General features: G+C 38.4%; 1 protein-coding gene across 1 annotated transcript; it reads right to left on the minus strand.

Moving 5' to 3' along the window:
* Positions 1-718: 718 nt before the first annotated feature.
* On the minus strand, positions 719-26,616 carry TMEM244 (transmembrane protein 244). Its single transcript, XM_061130488.1, has 4 exons — positions 26,365-26,616; positions 4,939-5,024; positions 2,992-3,065; positions 719-1,078 (listed from the first exon to the last, which is right to left on the minus strand). Exons 1-4 carry the CDS (start codon positions 26,395-26,397, stop codon positions 948-950), a joined length of 324 nt encoding a protein of 107 aa, XP_060986471.1. The 5' UTR covers positions 26,398-26,616; the 3' UTR covers positions 719-947.
* Between the last annotated feature and the right edge of the window lie 879 nt (positions 26,617-27,495).

The following is a 27,495-nucleotide window of genomic DNA, read 5'->3' on the forward strand; positions in this document are numbered from 1 at the left end:
TGTTGGACTTATAGAGAAATAACAGTACATAATTTCTCTTTCATATTCTTTGCATTTTAGAAGGTAAAATACAACAAAGAAAAGTTACAATGTAACTGATACACGCTGATCTGTAACTAGATTTCAAATCTCATTTGAAGATATATTAAAAACTAATGAAAAATTCAGCTCTGGGTTTTCAGAAAAAAAATGTTAATAGTTTATTGAACAATAATGTTTCTTTAGTACCAGTTATTGCCTAACTTGGAAATGAGTTCCTTTGTGTCTTTGTAATAAAAGGCTATGTTCAGATAGTCATCTGGGGAGCATAATGGATAACCATGGATTAAAGAACGTCTCATAAATGACTCGTGTGGATGGAAGTACTTTTCTAAATCCAGAATGCTTTTTCAGAGTGCTTTCCCTCAACATATATAAAGAGCTAGTTATTCCTAGGTCAGTACCATAGATCTCTAAAAGCCTTTAACACGTGAAGAGTCAACCTTTGCCTTTTTCCTTGATATAGATTTTAAGAGTGTGGTGGTTCCAAAGATGAGATTCATCAAACTTTAAAATGAAAATACATGTGACATACCCCCAAGGTTCCTTCATAATGATATCAATGTCCATAAAAGTTACCTTTCTTTTAAAACACAGAAAATGATAAGTATGCTCATATAAATAATTAACGAATTGATCAGTCCAGGCAGGCAAATTGTATACTTTTCAAAGCTAAAAGTAAGATAGTCACATGATCTGTTATTGTGCATAAATAATTTATTAACAGACATGCCAGCCATTGCCTAGTGGGTCAGCAAGACATGAAATAAGTAAGCAAGTCTCAGGTGCCAGCCTTTTAAAAGACCTCACACTTATTCTTCTTCAATTCTACTTCATTCAACTCAACAGATTTCTAAAACGGAATGGAGAACTCCTACTAGCTCCTTTTCTGTTGTATGGAGTTACAATTATTGCATGTCCTGACCTCTAAACTCAAGGCTGTGGACGGAGCTATATGCTGGTATCACATTGCCATTAGCGCTGCCCATCACATCTCCATTTCTGCCTTCACCGGGGCTCACGAAGTCTTTCCATGTTACTATAAGGAAATAGATATGTCTCTTTTATCAGTATTTACAGATTTTACGAGTTAACTTGCAGCTGCGTAGAGACAGTGATTTCAGTCTTGAACAAACTGTATTCACATATATTGATAGAGGAGGATTGTGCTTAGACTAGGATACGGGATAGCATGATTTAAAGGAAGTCATACAAAATTTGAAGTTGAGGTACCAGTGTTCTAGTCTCACCTTACAGCTTAAGAGTGCTATGATCTTGAGTAGGATTATAACCTCTAGGTCAGTCTAATTATTCCTTGATAAATTGGGAAATGGATATCTATCATATCTACCTCAAAAACTGTTGAGAGGATTTTATTTTAAAATGAAAGCAGTTTATAATCCAGTCTCTATGATGCAAGAGAAAGTTAGTAGTCAAATGTCTCAATTGGACCCACACTTTTCAGTGTCCTTGCTAAGCCTGATCTCCTAGGTAACAAAACTGTTGAAACAGACAAGAGCCGACCCTCAATACATGCTCAAGGCTCTGAGATTACGCTTACCTTTTATCTCCAAGATTAAACAAGTCTGGATTCTCAAAGCAATAACTTTGAAAAGTTATGACACTTCTCTCTCCAAGACCAAAACTAAAGATCTAATAGGCTAAGGGTTTATTGATATCTTTGTGCAAATGTTAGTTGTTTTTTGAGAGAGGAAAGAACAACTTTGACTGTGCGTGGCATTCTGAGGATTTTCACTAATCTCTGCTATGTCAAAACACAGCTTTCTCCAATAAGCCTGTGTCACTGTCCTATCTATCACTAACTGTCTCAAACGCAAGAATTAAATAACAGTTGGATTTTAAATCTCTCTCCCTACCCCAAACACACAACCCATATGAAACTCTTTCTTGTGACTATTTCTTTATCATTTGTGGATCGGCTTGGAAGAAATAGTTAATTCAATCTTCAACAGGGAAATGTGTGAGGTGGAAGTTAAGATAGAATGTTAGAACTCGTATCTCATTAGAATGAAAGTTTCTTGTTCTAAGATATCTTTGTCTATCCCAAATTGAATCAATAATGGCATGAAAAAAGGTTACCCATTTGAAGAGGCTGTTCTGAAACTTTTAAATTCAGTAGTTCTAGCTGACCAAGTTTCCTATACAAGTCACATTTGGCTTCAGGCAATTTTTGTATATTTGCATATTTGTTCCAAAAAAAGATGTCCAGTGGTTTTCTAAAGAACTTTACTGTTTGAAGAATCCACAATTTCATTTTTAAAAAATGTGGTAAGAAATTTAACATAATGTTAAGAATAATTATTTCTTCAACAAAAATAGTAAGTTTAAAAGAGATAAAATTTTTTTCCTACTATATTCTTTCTTATCATTTTTCCTTTGCAACAAGTTTTACACTATTTTGGGGAAGGAAAAAAATCAAACTAAGCAGAAATGTACAAAGCAGAAAATGAAAGTCCTCTGTCATTCCAGCTGGGAGATAACAGTTTGTTGCATAATTCTCCAGATTTCTTACCACTGACATGATGCATTTTACTCTATTCTACAAAACTGAATAATTAGACTATACAAACTCTTTTGTAGTCTTTATTTTCCATTTCATATGTCATAAATATCTTTCTACATCATTCCATTAAGCCATTTTTCTGCCTTTTCTTTGAAAAATATTTAATGCACAAAAATTTATCCATATCACTAAAATAAAAATTCATTTAGGAAAACTATCCTCTTATTTCATCCTATTCCATCTTTTAGCAATAGTCATTTAAAAAAAATTTGATGGCACTTTTCCACATTTTTGGAGTCGGATATAGGATACAGATGGCTGAGAAGAAGGCTTGATATTTTTAAAATTTTTCTAAAACAAAAACTATTTTGATTTTTGGAGGCATTTAGTTCACTAATTAACAAAGATTGGAAACTAAAGCCAGTTACCTTTATAATTTGTGTTGAGCCATGAAGGATTTGTTTTGAAATCAAATGGTGCCAGGACATCCAACTCATACACCCTGAGGATGTTACAAATGAAAAGAGTTTACTCTGGAGGAGGTAGTTCATAAGGTTGCACGTTAACATTTTGCACCTCAAGTGTTCCCATACAAGGACAAGTCAGCTTTAATCACTTTGTGGCACATTTGAAAACTGGCTGGCTTGAATGGGAGCCGAATGTCTTCCTTACCCACACTGTCTTCTTTGTCCAGTGACATCTGCTCTCCAAGGGGACTTCATGGTATTTGAGGTCTCCGCTATAGTCTTGGAGGTCCCTTCCATCAAGTGTGGGTGCAAAACCTAACATGGTGATGAGGACTTATACTGGGAAGCAACAGGGCCCGGCTCTAATTCTGATGATGTTGTTAACTATGAGCTTGGGCAGTTGCTTAACCTCTCTGAGCTTCATTTCTTACCTGTACATTGAAGCAATTAATCTCTGAGGTCTCTTTCTGTCTAAAATCTCAGTCTGCACTCACATTAGACATAATATGAGTCTACATTTTCATAGTAGACATCGAAAACAAAGATCTAGCTACCAGAGGGGAAAGGGTTGGAGAGGGATAAATTAGGAGCTTTGGATGAACAGATACATGCTACCACATATAAAATAAACAACAGGGACCTACTGTATAGCATAGGGAACTATATTCAATATCTTATAATTACCTATATGGGAAAAAAAATCTGAATCACTTTGTTATACACCAGAAACTAACACAACATTGTAAACCAACTATACATCCATACAAAAGTAAAATGATTTAAAATGAAAAAAAAAAAAAAAGAAAATTAAATCTGACTATAAACTCTGCATCTCCTACCATGCCCAAGTTTGTAGTTGTGTGTAGCTGATCAATCAGTTATCTGCCTCCTGGGGCTTTAAGGCCCGGTTACTCCAAATTCCTCACCTCTGATTCACATTAACTACAAACCCTTGGAATTCCACGCTCAGAGAACTCTGAGTATTCTGAGACCTTCACTGCTCTGGGTGCCGCCTCACCCTCTCCATTCCCAGGCAATAGTTGAAACTGTGTGTGAACACACCAGACTCCTCCTCAGTGGGCTTGCCTGCAAGCAAGCTTTATAGCATCATTCCCACTGCAAAAGTCAATATAATCATTTCTGGGCATTGATTTCCACACTGAAATTGAAAAGTCCCAATTCCCTGCTTACACAATAAAATTCAATTGTATAAACAATCAATTTCTAGGAAATTCTTTGTAGCTATACATAATATATTTCAAAGAAATCAATGTATTGGCAAGCTAAATTTGTAAAGATAAAATTCAACCTTAGAAAGACAAAGAAAAATTACCTTTAAAAAAATGTCTCACACTTAAAAATATCTTTTAAAATACATGTATAACTTGGTCCTCATGATAACTCTCTTTTGGATTATTACCTTCACTTAACAAACGAAGATAATTGAAGTAAGAGAAGCTCTCTGGCTTAGTCAGGATGATTCAGGAAGTTAGTAAGAACCTGGGCTGGAATGCAGATCTCCTGACTTCTCAGTCTAAAGCTACTTCCAGTATGTAGCAGAAAATATTTAAATTGGATGTAGATTATATCTAAATTCCCTTCTAGTTCAAATGCCCTCTGATCTCTGATGCAACACCAACCCAGGGAGTAATAGCTTCACTCTCTTTCCATGATCATCCTCATAAGAGGAACAATCCTGCCCAGTTCTACTCATTTCATGATTGCTACTTGTATCATTTTCAAAGGTGACACATTTGCTTGTTTTCACTTAAAAAAAAAACGAAGAAACTATACCATGGGGGAAAATCTGCACCCTTTATTCTATAAAGACACGTTGAGTATTCTACGTGAACGTCTTTCGTGTTGGACCTGAACTTTTGAATTGTTTGAAGGTGATGTTATACTTACTTGAGCATCACACAGCACATGCCCAGAACCACGTAGTACACAGTGTAGAAAAGGATGACACATATCAGAAGGTTCCTCCAAATGACCTGCAGAGAACATAGGGGTGAGCTCCAAGAGCCTGGGCTTTTTCCCATGGTTGTTGGTAAGGAGGCTGACAAACAAAAGACAATGAATGACTGCTAGATCACGATGGCTAGCCTTGTTTTGCCTGCAGACCTATGTGGTGGGAAGGACTTCAAAGTACACAATAAAAGTGTTGCCAACTAGAGAAGCTGGCATAGTACATGTCTGAAGCAAGGATCAATGCAGTACATAAATCCATACTACCTATCCATCATCTACCACAACAATATTTGTGTTTTTACACAATTACATAAATTTTACAAAATTTATGTTTTACTATATTGTGTCAATATTTATGTTCTTACCTGATAAAATGATTCTAAATCTCAGCTGCCATGACAGTAAAATACGAGAAAGGCTAAGAAATTTTGAAAAGTATAAACAAAAAATTTATACAACAATAGCTAAATTCCTGTGCTAGAATTTATAGAGCAATTGGCTAAAACAGAATAGATGGTCCTGAGACGAATTTTACCACCTGTGAGACTTAAGAAGGAAGCACTGCAGATGAATGAGGAACAGATGGATTATTCAACAAATAGTGTTGTGAAAATTGTCTAACTTCTAGATTAAAAAAAAAAAATCTCATTAGATTGCAGTCTTGTATGAAACACCAGAATAAACTTCAGATGGATTTAAGGTTTAAATGTCAAGAACTAGAACAGGAGAAAACATTTGCAACATATATCACAGGCAAAGGATTGCTATCTGCAATATTTAAACACATTTGAATATAAAAAAGAAAGACAAACCAATGAAAAAGTGACAAGGTATATAAATAGGCAGCTCATATGAATAAACATTTGAAAAGCCGATGAGCAATTGAAAATGTTTAGAAGACCTCCTTGTTGATTTTTTAAAGATATATTTTTGTGAATATAGTAAAAAATGTTCTCATTTCATATGGGGTTTTTCTGGTTTGTTCTATTCCTTTGGAATCCTTTAGGAAGTCATCTTGTTTACTCAAGACTTTAACACTTCAGGATGGCTCTTTCCTCTGAATAACCAATCCACCAACTTGACCAAGTTTTTTAATTGGCCTGGGCACAGAAGAGCCCTCCTCTGTACAGGCAAGAAGAGAAAACAGTAGCACAGAGCCCATCACAACCAACTGGCTGAATGGATTAAATCTGTAGATTTACTAACAATCCACTTCTTTCAACTACTAAAACTAGGTGACCTCTTGGGCCTAAGAGGGCCGTAAGAAACCCAGACTGCAGGGTTTTGACCCCTTCAGAACCCTGCCTCTCTCTCCCCATCCCACGTCACTCTTGGCCTCTCATACCCTTTGCCTGTAGACTCCTCTTTGCTCATCAAATCCCTTCTCTTTCTGCCCATTGTTCTCAGCCTCCCCCTCCCCTTGGTCTTCAGTATTTCGCATTCTTTGTCTTCTGTTCCTTCTTCCTTCATGATCCTTCTTTTGTGTGTATTCATTCCCTAAGTCATGCCTGGTTCTTTGTGACCCCATGGACTGCAGCAGGCCAGGCTTCCCTGTCCTTCACACTCTCCTTGAGTTTGCTCAAACTCATGTCCATTGAGTCAGTGATGCCATCCAACCATTTCATCCTCTGTTGCCCCTTCTCGTCCTGCCCTCAATCTTTCCCAGCATCAGGGTCTTTTCCAATGAGTGAGATTTTTGCATCAGGTGGCTAAAGTATTGGAGCTTCTGCATCAGTCCTTCCAGTGAATACTCAGGGTTGATTTCCTTTAGGATTGACCAGCTTGATCTTCTTGCAGACCAAGGAACTCTCAAGAGTATTCTTCAGCACCACTGTTCATAAGCATCAATTCTTTGGTGCTCAGCCTTCTTTGTGGTCCAGCTCTCACACTGGTACATGACTAACGGAAAAACCATATTTCTGACTATATGGACCTTTGTTGGCAAAGTGATGAATGTCTCTGCTTTTTCTCATTTGTTAAGAAGATGACTTAGAGGTCAAGAGAAAATATGAAAGCTTCACCTGAGTTGAAGGTCCAGATACTGCTCCCACATTTAAGTTGGATCAATTCCTGCCCAGCTGTTGGGATGAGAATCTGCTGATGGAACATGAGTATTATGATAGGGAGCAACTTTGGGGCTTCTGCAGTCTTACAGTTTTCTGGAAGGTCATACATCTTTGGGTTTGCTTTACTTTTTATTCTATACATTAATATAAATTTGATTTTCTTTTAATTTGGGCATTAATAACCTCTAGTTGAAATATTTCTAGAAGATTGTTTACTCATTTCCAACCAAAAAAGATAAATAACATGTAGTCTCTATACTAATATGTAGTCAAACATGAAACTTTTCTTATTTCTATGTTAATACTGAAATTTAAGTAACATTTTAATTTTTAAATATACTCATTTGCTATAGAATTTTGCTTTCATAATCCAAACAGAGGATTGTGCTTCACACTTTGAAAACCCAAAAATGCTAAAAATGTGTAAGATACCTGGAACTACTTTTTAATGAAATCATAATTTGTGAGAGAACACATTTATTGACAAATTTATAACATATAGGTATACCTACTTTCCCCAACAAATTTATAAAACACTTCTTACCAATAGAATGGTATAATACACATTTTAAAACTGTTTTGAATGGAATATGTTGAAAAACAAGGCACTCTTTTTGTAAATAACTATTTTTCCTGCCTGCATAATAAATCTAGATTTTCAAATCATAGTTTTCCTATAAGCAAATTCAGTTGCCTCTAGTAATTTCTGCATGTAATCTTTTCTCTATACAGCCTATGAAAGTAACTTTATAAAAGGCAATCAGACCATGACATTCCCCTACTGGCTATCCTTCAATGGCCCCACACTGTCATCAGGATTCATTCATCCATTTTTTCATTTGACAAATAGTCACTGGGCTGGGTGGCATTGCAAGATGAATTGGATGTGGTCCCAGGCATAAATACCCAGTGTAGCAATGTCCATCAAATGTATAAATATCAGAACTCACATTGAGGGCCTGTTAAAACAGACTTCTGGGCCCTAGCCCCAGAGTTTTTTATTCAGTAGTTCTAGGGTGGGCTCCAGGAATTTGCATTTCTAAGAAGTTTCCAGGGGATGCTAGCACTGCTGCTTCTAACACCAAGCTTTGAAGACTACTGATCTAGAGGCAAGACTGGTGGCTGGCTATAACACAGACAGAAAAGCTGGGATTGAGGAGTGCAGAGTGTGATGGAGCTTCCCCGGTGGCTCAGCAGTAAAGAAACCATCTGAATGCCAGAAACGTGCGCTCAATCCCTAGGTCAGGAGGATCCCCTGGAGGAGGGCGTGGCAACTCAATCCAGAATCCTTGCCTAGAGAATCCCATGGACAGAGGCGGCCGACAGTACAGTCTACAGTGTTGCAAAGAGTCTGGCACAACTGAAGCGACTTAGCACGCATACACACGCAGAGTGCTGTGGAAACCTGAGGCAGAGACAGGGGTTTGTGGAGGGTGGGGTGGCAAGGAACATTTTTCCAGGGGGAAACATTCAACACTAACATTCACTATAGGTTAGCCGTGTATTTCCCTTATAGCACAGTTGGTAAAAAATCCGCCTGCAACTCAGGAGACCCCAGTTCGATTCCTGGGTTGGGAAGATCCCCTGGAGAAGGGATAGGCTGCCCACTCCACTATTCTCAGCCTTCCCTTGTGACTCAGCTGGTAAAGAATCTGCCTGCAATGTGGGAGACCTGGGTTCGATCCCTGGGTTTGGAAGATCCCTTGGAGAAGGGAAAGGCTACCCACTCCAGTATTCTGGCCTGGAGAATTCCATACACTCCAAGGGGTCACAAAGAGTTGGACACGACTAAGGGACTTTAAAAACAAACAAACAAATAAACTGTATACTTGGCACCATCTATGCATTATCTCAGGCTTCCCAGGTAGCGATCGTGGTAAAGAACCCACCTGCCAATGCAGAAGATGCAAGAGACATGGGGTTTGATTCCTGGGTTGGGAAGATTCCCAGGAGGAGGGAATGGCAACCCACTCCAGTATTCTTGCCTGGAGAAGCCCAGGGACAGAGGTGCTTGGCAGGCTACCGTCCATTAGGTCGCAAAGAGCTGGACACAGCTGAAGCGACTGAGCAGCATGCACGCATTATCTCATTTAATCCTCATAAACGTTTTGAAAGATAAGTCTATTCACTTAGTCCAAGTCTATTATTATTATTATTATTTTTAGAGAGAAGAACAATGATGCTCAGAGAGGTCTAGTTACTTTTTCAAAGCTTGTCAGTAAATTGCAGAGCTGAGATTCAAATTCTGCTAACTCTTAACCATTACGCTGGGGTCAGGGTTCTGCTCAAGGCAAAAGAAGTACCTGCAAAGATGTGGGGGTCTGGGTGAGAGGTGGTAAGAGAGTTTAAAGAGGATGGGGAACACATGTACACCCATGGCTGATTTATGTCAATGTGTGGCGAAAACCACTACAATATTGTAAAGTAATTAGCCTCCAATTAAAATAAATAAATTTTAAAAAAGATCATGAAGGGAATTTTATGCTTTAATAAAATTTCCAGTGTCTCTGAAGGGAAGACTGTGAAACATTCAAGAATAGTAGACTGGAAATGGCAACCCACTCCAGTATTCTCGCCTGGGAAATCCCATGGACAGAGGTGCCTGCTGGGCTACACAGTCCATGGGGTCACAAAGAGTCAGACATGACTTAGCAACTGCACATGTAGACTGGAGAGGGGCTATTAAGTAAGGAAACCATTGAAAGAAATGCTAACTTTGTGACATGATAGAGGTGTTAGCTAATGTGCTGGTGGTAAACATACTGCAGTATACAAATATATAAAATCAACTTTCTGTGCACCTTAAACTAACACAATGTGATATGCCAATTATATCTTGATTAAAAATGCAAAGAATAAAATAAAGGGGTTTTTAATACTCTTGACCAGCAGTGGAGATGGAGAAGATAAATGTGAGGGCCAGTGAAGAAACAGAATCAGCAAGTTGTGGGGGCTTAAGGAAGAGGGTCATTTGATCTAGCCCAATTCTGTCCAATAGGTTTCTATAAATAGTAATATATAGTCTATAAATAGATATTTATAATGCAAGCCACATGTATGTCATCTAAATTTCTCTATGAATCACTTTCATAAAAGTAAAGAAAGAAAAACTAAGTTTGATAATATTTTATTTAACCCAATATATCCAACATACAATTTCAACATATAGTAAATATTAGAAATTATTATTGTGGTATTTCTTGCTTGTTCACAGTACATCTTAGAATCCCAGGGTGAATTTCACTAACACATCTCAACTTGGCCTACTCACATTTCAAGTGCTCATAGCCTTGTGTAGCCAACGGGTGCTGTATTAGACAATACAATAATATATTAGCTCTAACCACCGCCTTTCCTTCCAGCCTCCTCCTCTTAACCCTGCCCCAAAGTCTTGAGAGTCTAACTACACTCACTATTTATTGTGGGATTACTATGTGGCAAGCACTGTACCCATATACTCTCATTTTATCCACCCTCCCCATACCACTCCATCATGAATCTGGGTAACTATCAACTGTACTTCACAGATTTAGAAATGGAGGCAGAGAGAGGTTAAATTTATCCCAGCTCACACGGCCTGTATGTGGCAGGGCTCCAGTCCAGATCTGCTGGACGTCTGAACTCTCTTCACCCCGGGCTGTCCTGCCTTCCACCTGGTAGGCTTGGAAGAAAAGCATGCTGAATAATCAATCCTAGTTCAACACTTTCTTTTTAAAATTATAGAAACTGAGATTTGGATAGGTTGAGTGAATGGCCCAAGGTCAAACCTTTATTGAGTGGCAGAGGTGAGTTAGAAAAAAAAAAAGAAATGGTATTGAATTACCAAAGGAAAGTAACTTAAAAATGCTGCCCAAATGACTGAACACAAAATTTCATTGTGATACAAATATTATTACTGTACTTTAGGAAAATTCAGTATATAAGAGTCAGAATTTGTCACAGTCTCAGTACATAACTAGCACCAAAATGTTAATTTATTCTTCTAAAATATATATTTGGATCTTGAATCAAACTATGAAATATAAGATATTTATGAGAGTTTTGGCTATTTGAATTCAACTGGATATTTGATAATGCTAAAGAATTCTTGTTAATATTTTAAGGTAGTATGGTGGTATGATGACTATTTTTTTATTTTTTAAAGATACATATGGAAATACTTGCAGATGAAATAATAAGATTTCTGAGTTAGCCTCAAAGTAAAAACATGGGCGAATAGGTGGCGATGTAGATGTAACAAGATTGAACAGAGTTGATAGTTGTGATGTCAGGTCATGGATAAATTAAATTCATTCTACTTTTCTATTTGCATTACTATATGCTTATTTTTCCATAATAATTTTGTAAAAAGTTCTAAGTTTATGTAACCAGTGAACATCTTTACAAACTGTAAAAATATAATTTTATTAATAAAAATTTGAGGAACACCCCTGTTTCCTAGGGGTGGGGTAGGGGATTACCCTTGTTTAATACCTGCATGTACCAGGGCTGAGCTAGAAGGACTTTGGAAACACCTCATTTTCTTTAATCCTTACAACAACACTGCCCAATAGGACGTCTTATCCATATTTTATAAAAAATAAATGCTGCCACTTTGCCTTGTGTGTCCCTCTGGGATCAAGGACACCACGGTTTCAGGGAGGTTATGAACATGTAATATGGACCATTGAGATGGAGGAAGAGGGTCACCTGGGCAGTTCCGTAGACTCAGCAAAGCCCCAGGGACTGGAGGGTATATTGTTTTGCTGGACTCTCCAAGGCAATGAGGAGGCATTTAGCTAAAAACATTGTATGTTCCTTTGGGGTGCATTCCTGGGACAGCAAGCCTAATTCTTCAGATTTTCTCTCTCTCTCTCTCTGTCTCTCTCACACACACACACCACACACACACACACACACATGTTTCTCAATATTACCTTGTACCTATCAAAGGTCACCTTTTTAGATTCTGCTATTTCCTTGGTGTTTACCTCCTCTTTGTCACTCTAGCCATCTTTAAGTACTTCCTATTCCGAGGAATGTTCAATGATATCCCCTAATATAAAATCAACTCCTTCTCTTTGGAAAGCTAACTCTCACTCACTTTGTCAGGTCGCCTCTGAGACCTCACTTCCGCCAAGAAGTTTTCCCTGGCTTATTATCCTTTGCTGGGTGCTCTCTTTTGTCCCTAACATAACCCTCATTAGTGTGGATGTGGGTAGTAATTGATTGTAACTGGAGATTTATCACGTTCACAGATAGATTAATAATGCAATTTCTTCATTAAAAAACATTTCCCCTTTTGTATTTGTGAAAAATTGCAAAATTATTTTGAGAGTGGAATATAAATTCACAAGTCTTTAAAGTGTGCAAATGTAAGCTATGATAAATATGTTTTTTTAAAAAAACTGTCTGATACAACTAGTCTTTATCATCTTTTTTGATTAAGATATTTGGATGCCAGACTTCCTTCCTCTGTCCTAAACAAGAAAACATTTTTTTGATGAGTTGAAATTAAGGAAGAACTGTGCTCACTATAAAAGAATAGAGGAAAGTTCTATTCATTTTAGGCTTCAGAATCTGGCCAAACCAGGACCATTTCCTTCGTAAACACTAGACTGGGACTAAGAGAGCGTGTGTTTGTACAGGCGGCTCCTTGAGGACTCAGAGCTTCACTGGCGCCTAAGAGCTTCAACTGCATAGCTCACTCTACTGTCTTGCCAGATCCTATCCTGGTTTGACTGGGCGTAATTCAAAAAGGAAAAGCTCCTACTAATTCCATCCTTCTGGAATTGATAGCTACATTTCACTCTTTTTGTCTGTTAATTTCTCTTATTGTCTGACAACAATCTGATGGGATGTCTTCCACATGTATGGAATTTCTTCAAGGAATTGCTAAAAGAGACCATGTGTAATTGCTCTGTGATATCCATTTCATCTAGAAGGGACTGGGAGGGCAGGGATTTGTCCATTGTGCTCACTAATGTACTTTTAGGGTCTGCCGTGGTTCCTGGCACATAGTAGGTACTCAGGGAAATGAACTGAATGACTCATTACAGTCTTAGGGTTAATAGAAGCATGGCTGACTTCCAGTCTGCACAGGAATTGTTTGAGGAGTATCCATTATGATTAGTCAGAACCCAGACCACAGTGAACACCACCTCATATTAAAGCAGTCTTTGATGTACCTTGAGATGGTAATCAATCAGTAGATAATTATCGAGTGTTGATACTGTGCCCAAAGTTGTTTCAGACTTCCTGGCATTATAAAGGAAGTGAGGCAGCCAAAATTACCATATGATAAACAATTAGAACAAGAAGATGTATCCAACATTTATATGACCATTTACAGTATACTTGTGTAGGTTACCTCACCCTTCAAAATAAACACATGAGCTAGGATTATAACCACCTCTTTATAGATAAAGAGAAGTTCATAGAAATTAAGGGTATTTACAAAGCAGGTCACTGGTAGATCTGTAATTTTATACCAAGTTTATTAACCCTGGAGCAGAAATTAAACTTTATAAAGGCAAAATTACCTCATAGAAGAGAGATTAACCTGGGTTTCATAAAGATAGAGACTTTTAGTAAGAAATATAATGGTACACACACTTTATATTTAATATCAGCCTACTTGTCCTTTAAGTAGTCCTCAAATTTTATTATTCTTAAGAAATATGAAGTGTTTGCATGTTAAAAGCACAAATTTCTCACACCCATACCTAGACATTTGGATTCTGTAGACAATGGGTAGGACCCAGGTATTTACATTTTAACAAACCTCTCAGATAATAGCAAAGCAACGATCTACTGAGAATGCAAGAACAAATCCAGGAGATAAACAGAAAACTTGTTTCTCCTATAGTTTTCTCCTGAGGTAGGATTTCTTAAAAGGATTGGATGGACAGCTAAGAAAACTGGGTTCTTTATGTAGATGGACAAGACAGACAAGTGACTTATTTCCAACAGAAATAAAAAAAAAATCTTTTTCTTCACTAATAATAAAAACACACTCTACAACAATGAGACACTATTGAACTCTTACCAAGTTAGCCAAGATATTTTCTATTTTAAAAAAAGAATAAATTGTTCTGGTGATAAAATACTCACTATTCTAGATTTCTGATGTGAGCGGAATTTAGTGCAAGTCTATTAGAAAGCAATATATCAATATGTATTTTCAAAGGTGTTATTCTGAACCCAAACGTATACTGCTGGTAAGAAATAGAAACTTCTTAATGGTGTTTGTCCTTACATGTTAAAAGCATTTCTTCTTTTTCTTTTTTACTATATTTTATAAATTTTTAATGACAGAATGAAAGAAACCTAGTCTCTAGTAGTTACAGATTGCTAGATTGTGGATAAATTACTCTGAGTGATATTTTTATCTGTAAAATTAGGCAGTGAGGTTTTTAACCCTTTTGTACTTAACTGTCTTGTGGAATAGCTAATGAAAACTATCGACTATGTGGAAAAATAGATATGCTCAACTATACACACACCAAAAAATGTGTGCAAATTCAGTATTGTCCAGAATCTCAGAAGCCCACTGTGGATCTCAGATCAAGAATTCCTAATCTTGAAGGATAATTCCAACTCTACCAGTCAATCTTAAAGGAAATCAACCCTGAATATTCACTGGAAGATCTGAGGTTCCAGTACTTTGGCCGCCTGGTGCAAAGAGCTGATTTACTGGAAAAGACTGATGCTGGGAAAGACAGGGCAGGATGAGAAGTGGGAGACAGAGGGCGAGATGGTTAGATGGCATCTCAGACTCAGTGGACATGAACTTGAGCAAGCTCCGGGAGCTGTGATGAACGGGGAAGCCCAGCGTGCTGCAGTCCATGGGGTCGAGAAGGGTCAACACGACTTAGAGACTGAATGACAACAATTATACTGGTGTCATTTAAGAGCATTTAAAATTCTGTAGATAAGTGGTTATCTCCATCCCCACTAGAAGAGCTAAAAAAAAAGCATCGACCTATTCATCTTGTCAACAACTATGGCAGATACTACAAGCTGTATAAATATTATTTGTAGGACTAGTATTTTAAATTATATTTCAAATTTCAATATGTTCATTAGGCTCTTTTTCTAGTTGTACAGAACAGAACTATCATGGTGACAATTGAAAAAATTTCAGAATCAAAAAAATCACTGTAATAGTTGCTCGACTATACTTTGTCACCATTTAGGACCAGCAGCAACTCAGAAGATAAGCAAACAATGACACTGCAAACCCACAATATGTTTAGGACTAAACTCCTGGTCTCCGTTTCCCTCTGTTCCTTCTTTTAACGCTACTCTCAACTAATTAACTCCCTCTTGTGCAAAACAAAAAAGAGAGAGAGAGAGAGAGACAGAGTGAAAGTGAGAATCTGATTAGATAAGCCAATCACTATCTGGTATATGGCACTCTGGTCGGATAGAGTGTTATCAAAAGGTGGTGATCAACAGCTGGCTGGGCTCTGAATGGCTGTCTTTGCAGAAAATGAACTCCTCTAAATCAAATAGGGGTGTCCAGTTATAGAGTTCACCTCATATGAAGCATGGCAACCTATGTAAAAAGTAACCTAAGAGTAGGGACCAGTGCATTTTCTTGGCAAAACTCTATTAGCTTTTGCCCTGCTTCTGTACTCCAAGGCCAAATTTGCATGTTACTCCAGGTGTTTCTTGACTTCTTATTTCTGCATTCCAGTCCCCTATAATGAAAAGGACATCTTTTTTGGGTGTTAGTTCCAAAAGGTCTTGTAGGTCTTCATAGAACCATTCACCTTCAGCTTCTTCAGCATTATTGGTCAGGGCATAGACACGGATTACCGTGATATTGAATGGTTTGCCTTGGAAATGAACAGAACTCATTGTGTCGTTTTTGAGATTGCATCCAAGTGTTGCATTTCAGACTCTTTTGTTGACCATGATGGCTACTCCATTTCTTCTAAGGGATTCTTGCCCACAGTAGTAGATATAATGGTCATCTGAGTTAAATTCCCCCATTCCAGTCCATTTTAGTTCACTGATCCCTAAAATGTGGTCTTTCACTCTTGCCATCTCCTGTTTGACCACTTCCAATTTGCCTTGATTCATGGACCTAACATTCCAGGTTCCTATGCAACATTGCTCTTTACAGCATTGGACCTTGCTTCTATCACTGGTCACATCCACAACTGGGTGTTGTTTTTGCTTTGGCTCCATCCCTTCATTCTTTCTGGAGTTATTTCTCCACTGATCTCCAGTAATACGTGAACCATGAGCTTCCAGATGTTCAAGCTGGATTTAGAAAAGGCAGGGGAACCAGAGATCAAATTGCCAACATCCGTTGGATCATTGAAAAGGCAAGAGAGTTCCAGAAAAACATCTACTTCTGCTTTATTGACTATTGCAAAGCCTTTTACTGTGTGGATCACAATAAACTGTGGAAAATTCTGAAAGAGATGGGAATACCAGACCACCTGACCTGCCTCTTGAGAAACCTGTATGCAGGTCAGGAAGCAACAGTTAGAACTGAACATGGAACAACAGACTGGTTCCAAATCGGGGAAAGGAGTACATCAAGGCTGTATATTGTCACCCTGCTTATTTAACTTATATGCAGGGTACATCATGCAAAATGCTGGGTTGGATGAAGCACAAGTTGGAATCAAGACTGCCAGGAGACGGGACTTCCCTGGTGGTCTAGTGGCTAAGACTCTGTGCTCCCAATGCAGGGGGCCAGGGTTCAATCCCTGGTCAGGGAACTTGATCCCACATGCTGCAGCTAAGGCCGGGAACAGCCAAATAAATAAATAAAATAAATAAATATTAAAAAAAAAAAAAAAGACTGCCAGGAGAAACATCAATAACCTCAGATACGCAGAGGACATCACCCTTATGGCAGAATGCAAAGATGAACTAAAGATCCTCTTGATGAAAGTGAAGAGGAGAGTGAAAAAGTTGGCTTAAAACCGAACATTCAGAAAACTAAGATCATGGCATCTGGTCCCATCACTTCATGGCAAATAGATGGGGAAACAGTGGAAACAGTGACTGACTTTAACTTTTTGAGCTCCAAAATCACTGCAGATGGTGACTACAGCCATGAAATTAAAAGACACTTACTCCTTGGAAGGAAAGTTATGACCAACCTAGACAGCATATTAAAAAGCAGAGACATTACTTTGCCAACAAAGGTCTGTCTAGTCATGGCTATGGTTTTTCCAGTGGTCATGTATGGATGTGAGAGTTGGACTGTGAAGAAAGCTGAGCACCAAAAAATTGATGCTTTTGAACTGTGGTGTTGGAGAAGACTCTTGAGAGTCCCTTGGACTGCAAGGAGATCCAACTAGTCCATCCTAAAGGAGATCAGTCCTGGGTGTTCATTGGAAGGACTGATGCTGAAGCTGAAACTCTAATACTCTGGCCACCTGATGCGAAGAAATGACTCACTGGAAAAGACCCTGATGCTGGGAGGGATTGGGGGCAGGAGGAGAAGGGGACCACAGGGGAGGAGATGGTTGGATGGCATCATCCATCTCTCAATGGAGATGAGTTTGAGTAAACTCCAGGAGTTGGTGATGGACAGGGAGGCCTGGTGTGCTGCAGTCCATGGGGTTGCGCAGAGTCGGACACGACTGAGCGACTGAACTGAACTGAATAGGGACAATACTTAGAATACTTCCCAGAAAGTAGCAGAGTAACCAGCAGGTCTGTGTATTTGTATTTAACAGCAAATACAGATTTGTATTTGTATTTAACAGCAAATAACAGGCCTGTATTTAATAGCAGGTCCTGTTAAACTATTAGTAAGACAAAGATCTGGAAAACAGGTATATAGACTTTTAAAAAACTATATGATAATGTTGGTTTTAAGATTGAGGTAGTTCTGGTGGGTAGGGGAAGACAAAATCAATTCTCTTGTTTTCCTGTACTGGTTAGTAGTTTTCAGTCAACTCAGGTATTCTCAATTCCTTTCCTAGCTTCTAAAGTTCAAAAAGTTCTAATGTGCTAAAGAGGCCCCAGTTGCCTCTTTGATTTTCTAAATTCTAGAGATTTAAATAATATACATTCATTAATTCAGTCCCCAAAGTACTTACTTAGTGCAAAAGATAAAAATATAAACAAATCTGACTGTCAACCTAATAGTCGTTGTGGAAACCTTGTAAAACAAAAACATGAAGCAAAAAAAATGAAAATCACCCATAATTCATGAATCAAACAAACCTAGGTTAAACTGCTATTCAACAACAATTTAATTGCTATCAATTCCTTTAGTCAACATCTGTAGCTTCCAGAGATTGGAAGTCAGTGGGGGCTTTAGGTCTATACCATATCCTCAATTCAGTACCTACAAATTATAAATCTGATAGAAAACATGAATGTCTTAATGGTGTTTGTCTATAGATGTGGAAATCATGGGTATTCTGTTCTCCCTCTTCTGTATTTCATACATTTCTAATGAAGGAGAAAGGCCAGATTTCTGTATGTTACAATAATAGCAAGTCCTACGCAATAATAATTGCAAGTTCTACTGTGCCAAATATACTGACATTTATTAGCAAACAAAAAAATATTTATACAACCTGTTTCGAAAACTTGGGGAAGTGCCACTCTCTTAGCACTTTAAACAAATACTTTGAGTTCGTCATGTTGACTCTGAGGCAGTCACAGTGACACCCTGAAGCCAGATTACCCCCCACTCCGGCCAGATCAATTGACAAATTCCTCCAGGAAGTGGGGGTACCACACAAGAACATGCAGTTCTAGATCTTGGGTGCTTCTCTGATGGTATTACATTAATGAGCTTCCCGTATTCTGAAATGGCAAGGATTTCGAGGCCTGCTCAATCTTGCATATTTTGACAACACTCATCAGTAGAAAAAATATCTTGTGCTTATATTCATTAACAAAGTCTTTGGTATTGGTTTCAATAGCAATTTTTGAGCTGCATGACAACCTCTTCAAGTGAGGATTCCTCATAGGGATATTTCACATGCTAAACAACATCGACTGGGATGTAGAGTAACATTAATTTATGCATACAGATCTCAAACTGTATCATACCAAAGTATTTTGTGTTTCACACAAAACCTATTTTTAAAATAAATCTTTTTTACATTAATATTCACATTTTCCCCCTTTAAATTGCTTAAAACTTAACTATAAAAAACTTTGCAAAAAAGATGACTAGGTTTAATATGCAAGGGTAAATGAAATCGTAACATTTATTTCTCAATGGAAGAAAGTGGAAATAACATTTTCAAAGAATTTAAGTGTTTTTTCCCCAAACTCTCACAAGAGCAAGGACACTTTCTAATAATATAAACACAAGACTATTATCATATACAAGAAATTTTACACAGATATAAAGTCTTATTCATATAGAGTCCACGTTGAAACTTCTCCAATTGTCCTTAAAATCTAAAGAAACTAGAATCAATTAAATGTATACATTACATTTGGTTGTCATATCTCTTTAGCGTCATATTCTAAATTTGCCTGATAGTTTCCTCATGATTAGAGTTTGGGGGAAGAATTCTACACAGGTTTAAAGCTCAACATTCAGAAAACTAAGATCATGGCATCTGGTCCCATCACTTCACGGCAAATAGATGGGAAACAGTGGAAACAGTAGCTGACTTTATTTTGGGGGGGCTCCAAAATCACTGCAGATGGTGACTGCAGCCATGAAATTAAAAGGCACTTACTCCTTGGAAGGAAAGTTATGACCAACCTAGATAGCATATTTAAAAGCAGAGACATTACTTTGCCAACAAAAGTCCGTCTAGTCATGGCTATGGTTTTTCCAGTGGTAATGTATGGATGTGAGAGTTGGACTGTGAAGAAAGCTGAGCACCGAAGAATTGATGCTTTTGAACTGTGGTGTTGAAGAAGACCCTTGAGAGTCCCTTGGACTGCAAGGAGATCCAACCAGCCCATCCTGAAGGAGATCAGTCCTGGGTGTTCATTGGAAGGACTGATGCTGAAGCTGAAACTCCAATACTCTGGCCACCTGATGCGAAGAGCTGACTCATTGGAAAAGACCCTGATGCTGGGAGGGATTGGGGGCAGGAGGAGAAGGGGACGACAGAGGATGAGATGGCTGGATGGCATCACTGACTCGATGGACATGGGTTTGTGTAGACTCCGGGAGTTGGTGATGGACAGGGAGGCCTGACGTGCTGCAATTCATGGGGTCGCAGAGTCGGACACGACTGAGCGACTGAACTGGACTGACTGAACATTGTGCGTTTCCCCGTATCTCATGAGGAATACATAACATCATCTTGTTTCATTATCAGTGGTGGTCAATTTGATCACTTCATAAAGGTGATGTCTACCAGATCTCCTTATTTTAACTGCACTGTTTATCTTTTGTAGTTAAGTAATCTGTGAGGTGGTACTTAAGATTGTGTGAATGTCCTGTTTCCTCAAAACTTTTTACCCACTAGCTTTTCACAACCACTGATACACCTTGTCTGAATCAACTATGGACACTGGTGTTACAAAATGGTGATTTTCTAGTCTTATTTTTTCTTCTACATATTAGTATATGCTCATCTATAAAGAGGTTTCCCTTCTTACCACTGAACTTCTGTATATATTATTTATTTGCCCATTGTTTTAACATGTTCTTTTTTATATTCAATATGCTAAAATACATTAATACCATGACTTTTTGTTGATGCTAAAATTGTCCCAAATATGAGCATCTACAAGATATCTCCTATGTTCATCTTAGGTATCCCCATCATTTTTTTTGTACTCCTTTGCTTTCCCTCACAATCTGACACTCCAGTGAGATATTACCTTTTTCATCACTCTATTTCCAGATGATTTTCATCTACTTGTGAGCTTTCTATTCTCCCCCACTACTTTCTCTTTCTATCTATTCAAGAATCAATATTACACTGTTTTAATTACAGAAGTCTTACAGTATGTTTTAAAAGTCGTCCTTCATTGTTCATTTTTTAGAAGTCTCATGGCTATTTGTATGTTTCTTTTTCCATATAAACTTCAAAAACCTACTTGAACAACTCCATAAAGTAAACTTTTGTTATTCTTATTATGATCATGTGAAATTTATTAATAAGAAGGGAATAAATGATAGTTTTATAAGGTTCACTCATACTATTTAAAAATAAGAAAAATCTCCAAATTAATTCAGATTTTCCTTTCAAAAGTCTTTAATTTTTCCTCACATAGATTTTACACAGTTCCTGTTTAGGTATTCTTAAATGAATTCTTTTTTTGCTATTAATGTAACTGAAGTTTTATCTTCTGTTACATCATGTCATAAGCTATTGTTTGTGTATAAAAAGGCTTATGATTTGTTTTCAGCTTAATATTCTATTACTTTACCGAATTTTATTTTTTTTACTTTACTGAATTTTAAAAATGATGTTAGTGTTTTCATTAGCTGTCTTGTATTTTTCCAAATATACTGCAATACCAGCTGTAAACAGAGATAGTTTCACTTCTATTCCAATTCTTGGAGCTCTGTTGTTTATTCTGCATTGACTAGTACCTCCACTATAATATATTTATTATTATTTACTGATAGAAAATTTTAATAAGTACAAAAAATAGTAATTATACTGGAGTGGATGTGTTAGTTGCTCAGCTGTGCCAGCCTCTGCACCCCCATGGACTGCAGCCCACCAGGCTCCAGTGTCCATGGGACTCTCCAGGCAAGGATACTGGACTGGGTTACCATTTCCTTTTTCAGGGAATCATCCCAATCCAGGGATCGAACCTGAGTTTCCTGCATTGCACTCAGATTCTCATGTCTGAGCCACCAGGAAATACTGAGGTTTCCCAGGTGGTGCTAGTGGTAAAGAACACACCTGTCAATGCAGGAGAGGTAAGAGACGGGGGGTTTGATTCCTGGGTCCGGAAGGTCCCCTGGAGTAGGAAATGGCAATCCACTCCACTACTCTTGCCTGGAGAATCCTGGGGACAGAGGAGCCTGGCGGGCTACAGACCATAGGGTTGCAAAGAGTGCACAGAACTGAAGTGACTTAGCACACAGGTATGAAAAATAGATCGCTAGCAGAAAGCTACCGTGTAACACAGGGAACCCAGCTCAGTGCTCTGATGACCTAGAGGGCTGAAATGGGGGAGTGGGGGAGAGACTCCGGAGGGAGGGGATACATGCATACACATGGTTGGTTCATGTTGTTGTGCGGCAAAAACAGCATTGTAAAGCAGCTATATTTCAATTATTAATACAAAACATAACTTCCCTCATTCATTGCCACATCCAAGCATGTGTGCATGCTAGTTCTTGAGCCTGGAAACCCTTCCTTACCTCACCCTACTGGGTTCCAAAAATTAGAAGTGCTCCAAACAATCCCTGGTCTGGATGACGGACGATACTCCAAGAATAACTCGCCTCTGGACACCCCGAACTCTAGGGCAGAGAGAGCGAGAGGATAAAAGCCCTAGGGCGACCCAGCCCTGAGGCTGTTGGACTACCGTCCCAGTGGCGGGCTGCCTGAAGCCCACCCACTCACTGGGGTCCAGCTCGCTCCCGGGACTCAGTTTCCCGCGTGTAAGCTTCCAGGCACCCGGAGGAAGGAGGGTTGGTGCGGAGCAGAAAGAGCAGTCAAGCGGAGGTCGCGGCTTGCTTAAGGGCGCAGAGGTAGGTCCTATCTTCTCCCCGCTTCCTTGGCTGAACTCTAAGAGACGCCTGGAAAGCAGTCCCGGCCCAGGGCTCCGGTCACTAGCCACGCGGTGCACTGATCCCTGCCCCCGCCCCAGCCCTCCTCCCCCCTGCCCCCCATTCCCCCTTTCTCAGACACATTTAGTATAGTTTTAAATAACAGTGAAATTAGTGGGTGGTTAGTGACCTTAATACGAATGCCTCTAGTATTCTCCTAACATACTGGGTCTGCATTTTGCGTGTGTGTATGTCTAGTTATAATCATATATTAACATCAAAGAAGAATTAGTTCCGTTCCTATTTTATTCAGTGTTTTGATAATTAGAAATGGGTGTTAATTTTTGTCAAAGGCCACTTTAACATCTGAGAAGATGATCGTATGATTTTCCTCTTAGATTTTGGGAATAAGTATCACTTGATCATGCTGTTTAACTTTTATGATGAGTTCTTGGATTCTACTTGCCCCTATGTTATTTAGATTTTTACTTCCATATTTATAAGTGAGATTGATCTATAGTTTATTTTTTTGCTATCTTTATAAGGTTTGGACTTCCCAAGTGGTTCAGATGGTAAAGTATCTGCCTGCAGTGTGCGAGACCTGGGTTGGATCCCTGAGTCAGAAAGATCCCCTGGAGGAGGAAATGGCAACCCACTGGAAAATTCCATGGAGGGAGGAGCCTTGTAGGACTGTCCATGGGGTGCAAAAAGTTGGACACAACTGGACGACTTCACTTTCACTTTCTTTATAAGGTTTAGATGACAATATAATTCTTGTTTCATAAAAATATCTTGGGGCTTTTCATCTTTTTTTATTTTTATTTATTTATTTATTTATTTTTATTATTACTATTTTTTTTTTTCCAGTGGGTTTTGTCATACATTGATATGAATCAGCCATAGATTTACTCGTATTCCCCATCCCGATCCCCTCTCCCACCTCCCTCTCCACCCGATTCCTCTGGGTCTTCCCAGTGCACCAGGCCGGAGCACTTGTCTCGTGCATCCCACCTGGGCTGGTGATCTGTTTCACCATAGATAGTATACATGCTGTTCTTTTGAAATATCCCACCCTCACATTCTCCCACAAAGTTCAAAAGTCTGTTCTGTATTTCTGTGTCTCTTTTTCTGTTCTGCATATAAGGTTATCGTTATCACCTTTCTATCATCTTTTTTTATACTCGTGAAATAATTTAAGTAAATTGAGAGTATATCATCTCTGCAGATTTAGGAGGGTTCCTTTGTGAAAACTGGGCCTAGTCCTTTTATAATAACCTTTCCATTTATTCTATGGAAACTGGAAGACATTATATGATTCTGCAAAGCAGAATATTCCAAGCAACTAACAGCTTTTCAGGGCGAGTATCTATATGTTCTTCAAGTCTCGCTCACATATTATATTCACACTCCACCCTCCACTCAAGGACAGACTCAATCCCTCCTTATTTCTTTACATCCACAGCATTATGCATATGTCTTACAGGTTTGATCACATGTGTTGTAGCATACTTATTTATGGAGGTGACGGCTTTCTCTAGACCCTCAAAGACAGAGACACTAATTTAACCACATTTAATTCTTCAGCCACAAAATATTGCTTAGCTCTCGGTAAGTGTTCAAGAAATATATTCGGAATAATAATGAATGAAGAGGAGGGGAAAAAAAAAACCAATGAATGCCTACTTCAGTGGGAAGTGTCTGTTTATTAAAAACGTGGACTCTGGGATCAAATATACCAGGGTTCTTCTCTGGTTTCTCACTTGCAAGTATGTAACCTTGGCCAGTTGCTCTGTGTGTTTTTTCTACTCATATGTAAAAGGTAGGTGAAGTCTCATGGGGGGTTTGTATTCAGAACACAGGTAAGATTCCTAGCATTACGTGCCCGATATGCTCACAAGGTAACATGTTGTTCCCGTGTGAAAGCCTGTTGTTTGGTTCCTTGGAAAATTCCTAGAGAAGTCATGAAGTTTAGCGAAGGAAACAGACCCTGCTGATGGTAGTTCCCTCTGAAAATGTCTGTAGGGATGAAATTCTCCAATGGAGGTCAACAGCCATAAGGAAATGCAAGCATGCATTGTGCCTCTGAGATTTTTACATGCAGTATTTGTTTTAGAATGGTAATTTTAACATTAGTTGAATATAGTTTTGAAATGAGTCTTCCACTGGAGTTCTGAAAAACAATGCACTGTATCCCGAACAACAACTTAGCAGTTCTCATACCTGGGCTTTCTTCCCAGTTCCTGTGCTGTTTCCCCAGACAGCAAATTAATTAAATGGCCTTTGGCCATAACTCTTTCCCTTGAGTCAGCTTTTCTCTCATTTAAAGTGTAGAGATAGGGGGGATTTAATTAGCCCAATGCCTGGCACATGACATGCACTCCATAAATGTCTGTTGAGTTTTGGAATTCTCTTTAGACAAAGGTCACTTTTGCTATTACTATTAATTTATGAGCGTATCAGTAATTCCTGTGCTGATAATACTGACAATGAGCAAGGACTTAAGAAAAGTTAACTCATAATTTATAGGAATGTATCGTGAGAATTCAGATTTTCAACAACTCTCCCTTGAACATATTCACTACTGGTTTAATGTTCTAAGACGATATTCTACACATAAAGCTCTGGGATTCTATAAAGCTCCTCCTCCTGGCAGGAGTTACCTAGATACTTCCACTGGAAAGAGTATATGTGTATGTGTGTGTGTGTAAGACCAGACTAAATATAGAGTCTTCATTCTTTAAGCTACTTAAGGGAAGGATATTGTCTTTTAATTTTCATTTCTCAAGTGAAGTTACAACTGCTAGTTCAAACCCAAAACTATACACAAATTATGAACAGTTTAAAATTTTCTTAAAAATGTTTTAAAAAAATATTTCGCCTAAAATACTGTTTTACTGACCTAGAAAATTTTTCTTAGTTGCCGTGCTTAACATTTCTTACTGATGATCTATGTTGTGATGATGGCAGTAAGCAGAAAAAACTTAAGAAAGTACATACAGCACTGATATTTTACTAAAATGAATGTAGCACTAATTCATAATCATAATTTAAATTTTAAATAAAAATCAGACTTTCCAGAGTGTCACTCCCTTAAGGCTGAATGTTTATAGCCCTGAAGCCTACGTGAATTTACACAGCTGTTTTGAGGCTTTGCATATTTCCTTGTTTTAGGTACTTTGATTTTTTTAAAAGGGGTATTTTTATACTGAAATAAAACACAGCTATTAACACCAGCCTCAAGGGAAAAAGAAACTAACAAACCTACAGATTAAAAATGTTTCAGTACTTTGCCTTTAAAATCTTGTACATCCTTTAGAAGTTGGAAAAATAAAAACCACCCCCGGCCAAAAAAAGACTGAGGACAAACTGTCATGATTTCAGAAGATGATAGCAGAAGTGCAGGTGTTAATACTAGAAAGTCTGCCTGTGAGTAAAATGATCCCTCTGAAACAACCACTATTTAGACGTTTTTTTGAATCTTTTCTTGGGCCCGGGTGCCTCTATATTGCCACCATTAGCACACAATTCGAGGAGTACTGCAGAATGTTTTCTGCATGGTGCCCAGCCAAAAGTGAAACAAGTTGCCTACAGACAGAGAGGCCGTTTATAGAACATATTTGCTTATCCCCGGGCTAGGCAGTAACTCAGAGGCAATGCAAAGAAGTCATTTCTCTTTACCTTGCTGGGTGCCACTCTGACCTGGAGAGCCATGTACACATCCTGTGGCAAAGCAGTGGTGAAAGCCACCCTCCTTACATCCTCGACATCTGGAAGAAGAGACAATTGTCACGGCGAGCTTTGCAAATTATTCCAGAAGACTGTGAGACGCAGTAGTGCAGGATGATTGGATTACACAGAACGAGACAGAAGCCATCTGTGAGCCACGCATAAGCTGCTGAGTGCCAAAATGAACATCCTTATTAGGCGACCGAGTTCTCATACCATTTGTAGTTTGGTCAAGTTTGGAAGATGAGCCGATTGTTTTTAGACAGGGCTACAAATAGGCAGGGACTTAACATTCTTCCTGGCTGGAAGAGTAATTACTGTCTCCTACTTAAATTAGAGACTTGGCTTTTCAGTTAGGAAGTCCTGAGGTTGTCTCTAAAGGAGGCTGCTGCCATTCATGTTAAAGCATGACCTCCTCTCTGTTTCATTTGCAGATATCAGAGACAAATGGAGAAATAAATCATTAGTCCCTTTCACGTCATAACAAAGCAGTGTAAAAATTCTGACTTTCTGTTTGGAGTGGAAGCAGTCTCATGTCCTAAAATAATGGCTTTTATACAGTCAATGAAATGTTTTCAAGAACTGCCAAGACGCCGTCAGGATGGGAACTCTGTGTCTCTCTAGAACCAATGCTGCATTTATCACATTTCTTCCCCCCATCTTTTGATTGACGCTCACTTGTAGATGGGAATTCAACTGTGTTCTGTCATTCTTTTCTCATTACATCTTCTCAGCCTCTATATACATCACATTATGCAATACATATCCCTGGGACTTCCCTAGTGGTCCAGTGGCTAAGACTTCAAGCTCCCAAAAGAGGAGGCCCAAGTTCAATCCCTCGTCAGGGAATTATATTCCAAATGCTGCAACTAAAGCTCCAGTAACTATATATATATATATCCCATACATTAAAGTATGTCTCTAGTAAAGGTGAAAAGAGTGTCTTTAGCAATCCCAGCACTTGATATTTTTCTTCTCAAAATGTTTTAAGCTTGATTTTTATAATGGGTTTTAATGACTCTATCAATACTCTTTTATTAATATGCCTTAGATAATTCCTCCAATATGTGGTTGCCCTGCATC

This window comes from Dama dama, chromosome 26 (genome assembly GCF_033118175.1).
Source record: "Dama dama isolate Ldn47 chromosome 26, ASM3311817v1, whole genome shotgun sequence".
Taxonomy (NCBI): domain Eukaryota; kingdom Metazoa; phylum Chordata; class Mammalia; order Artiodactyla; family Cervidae; genus Dama; species Dama dama.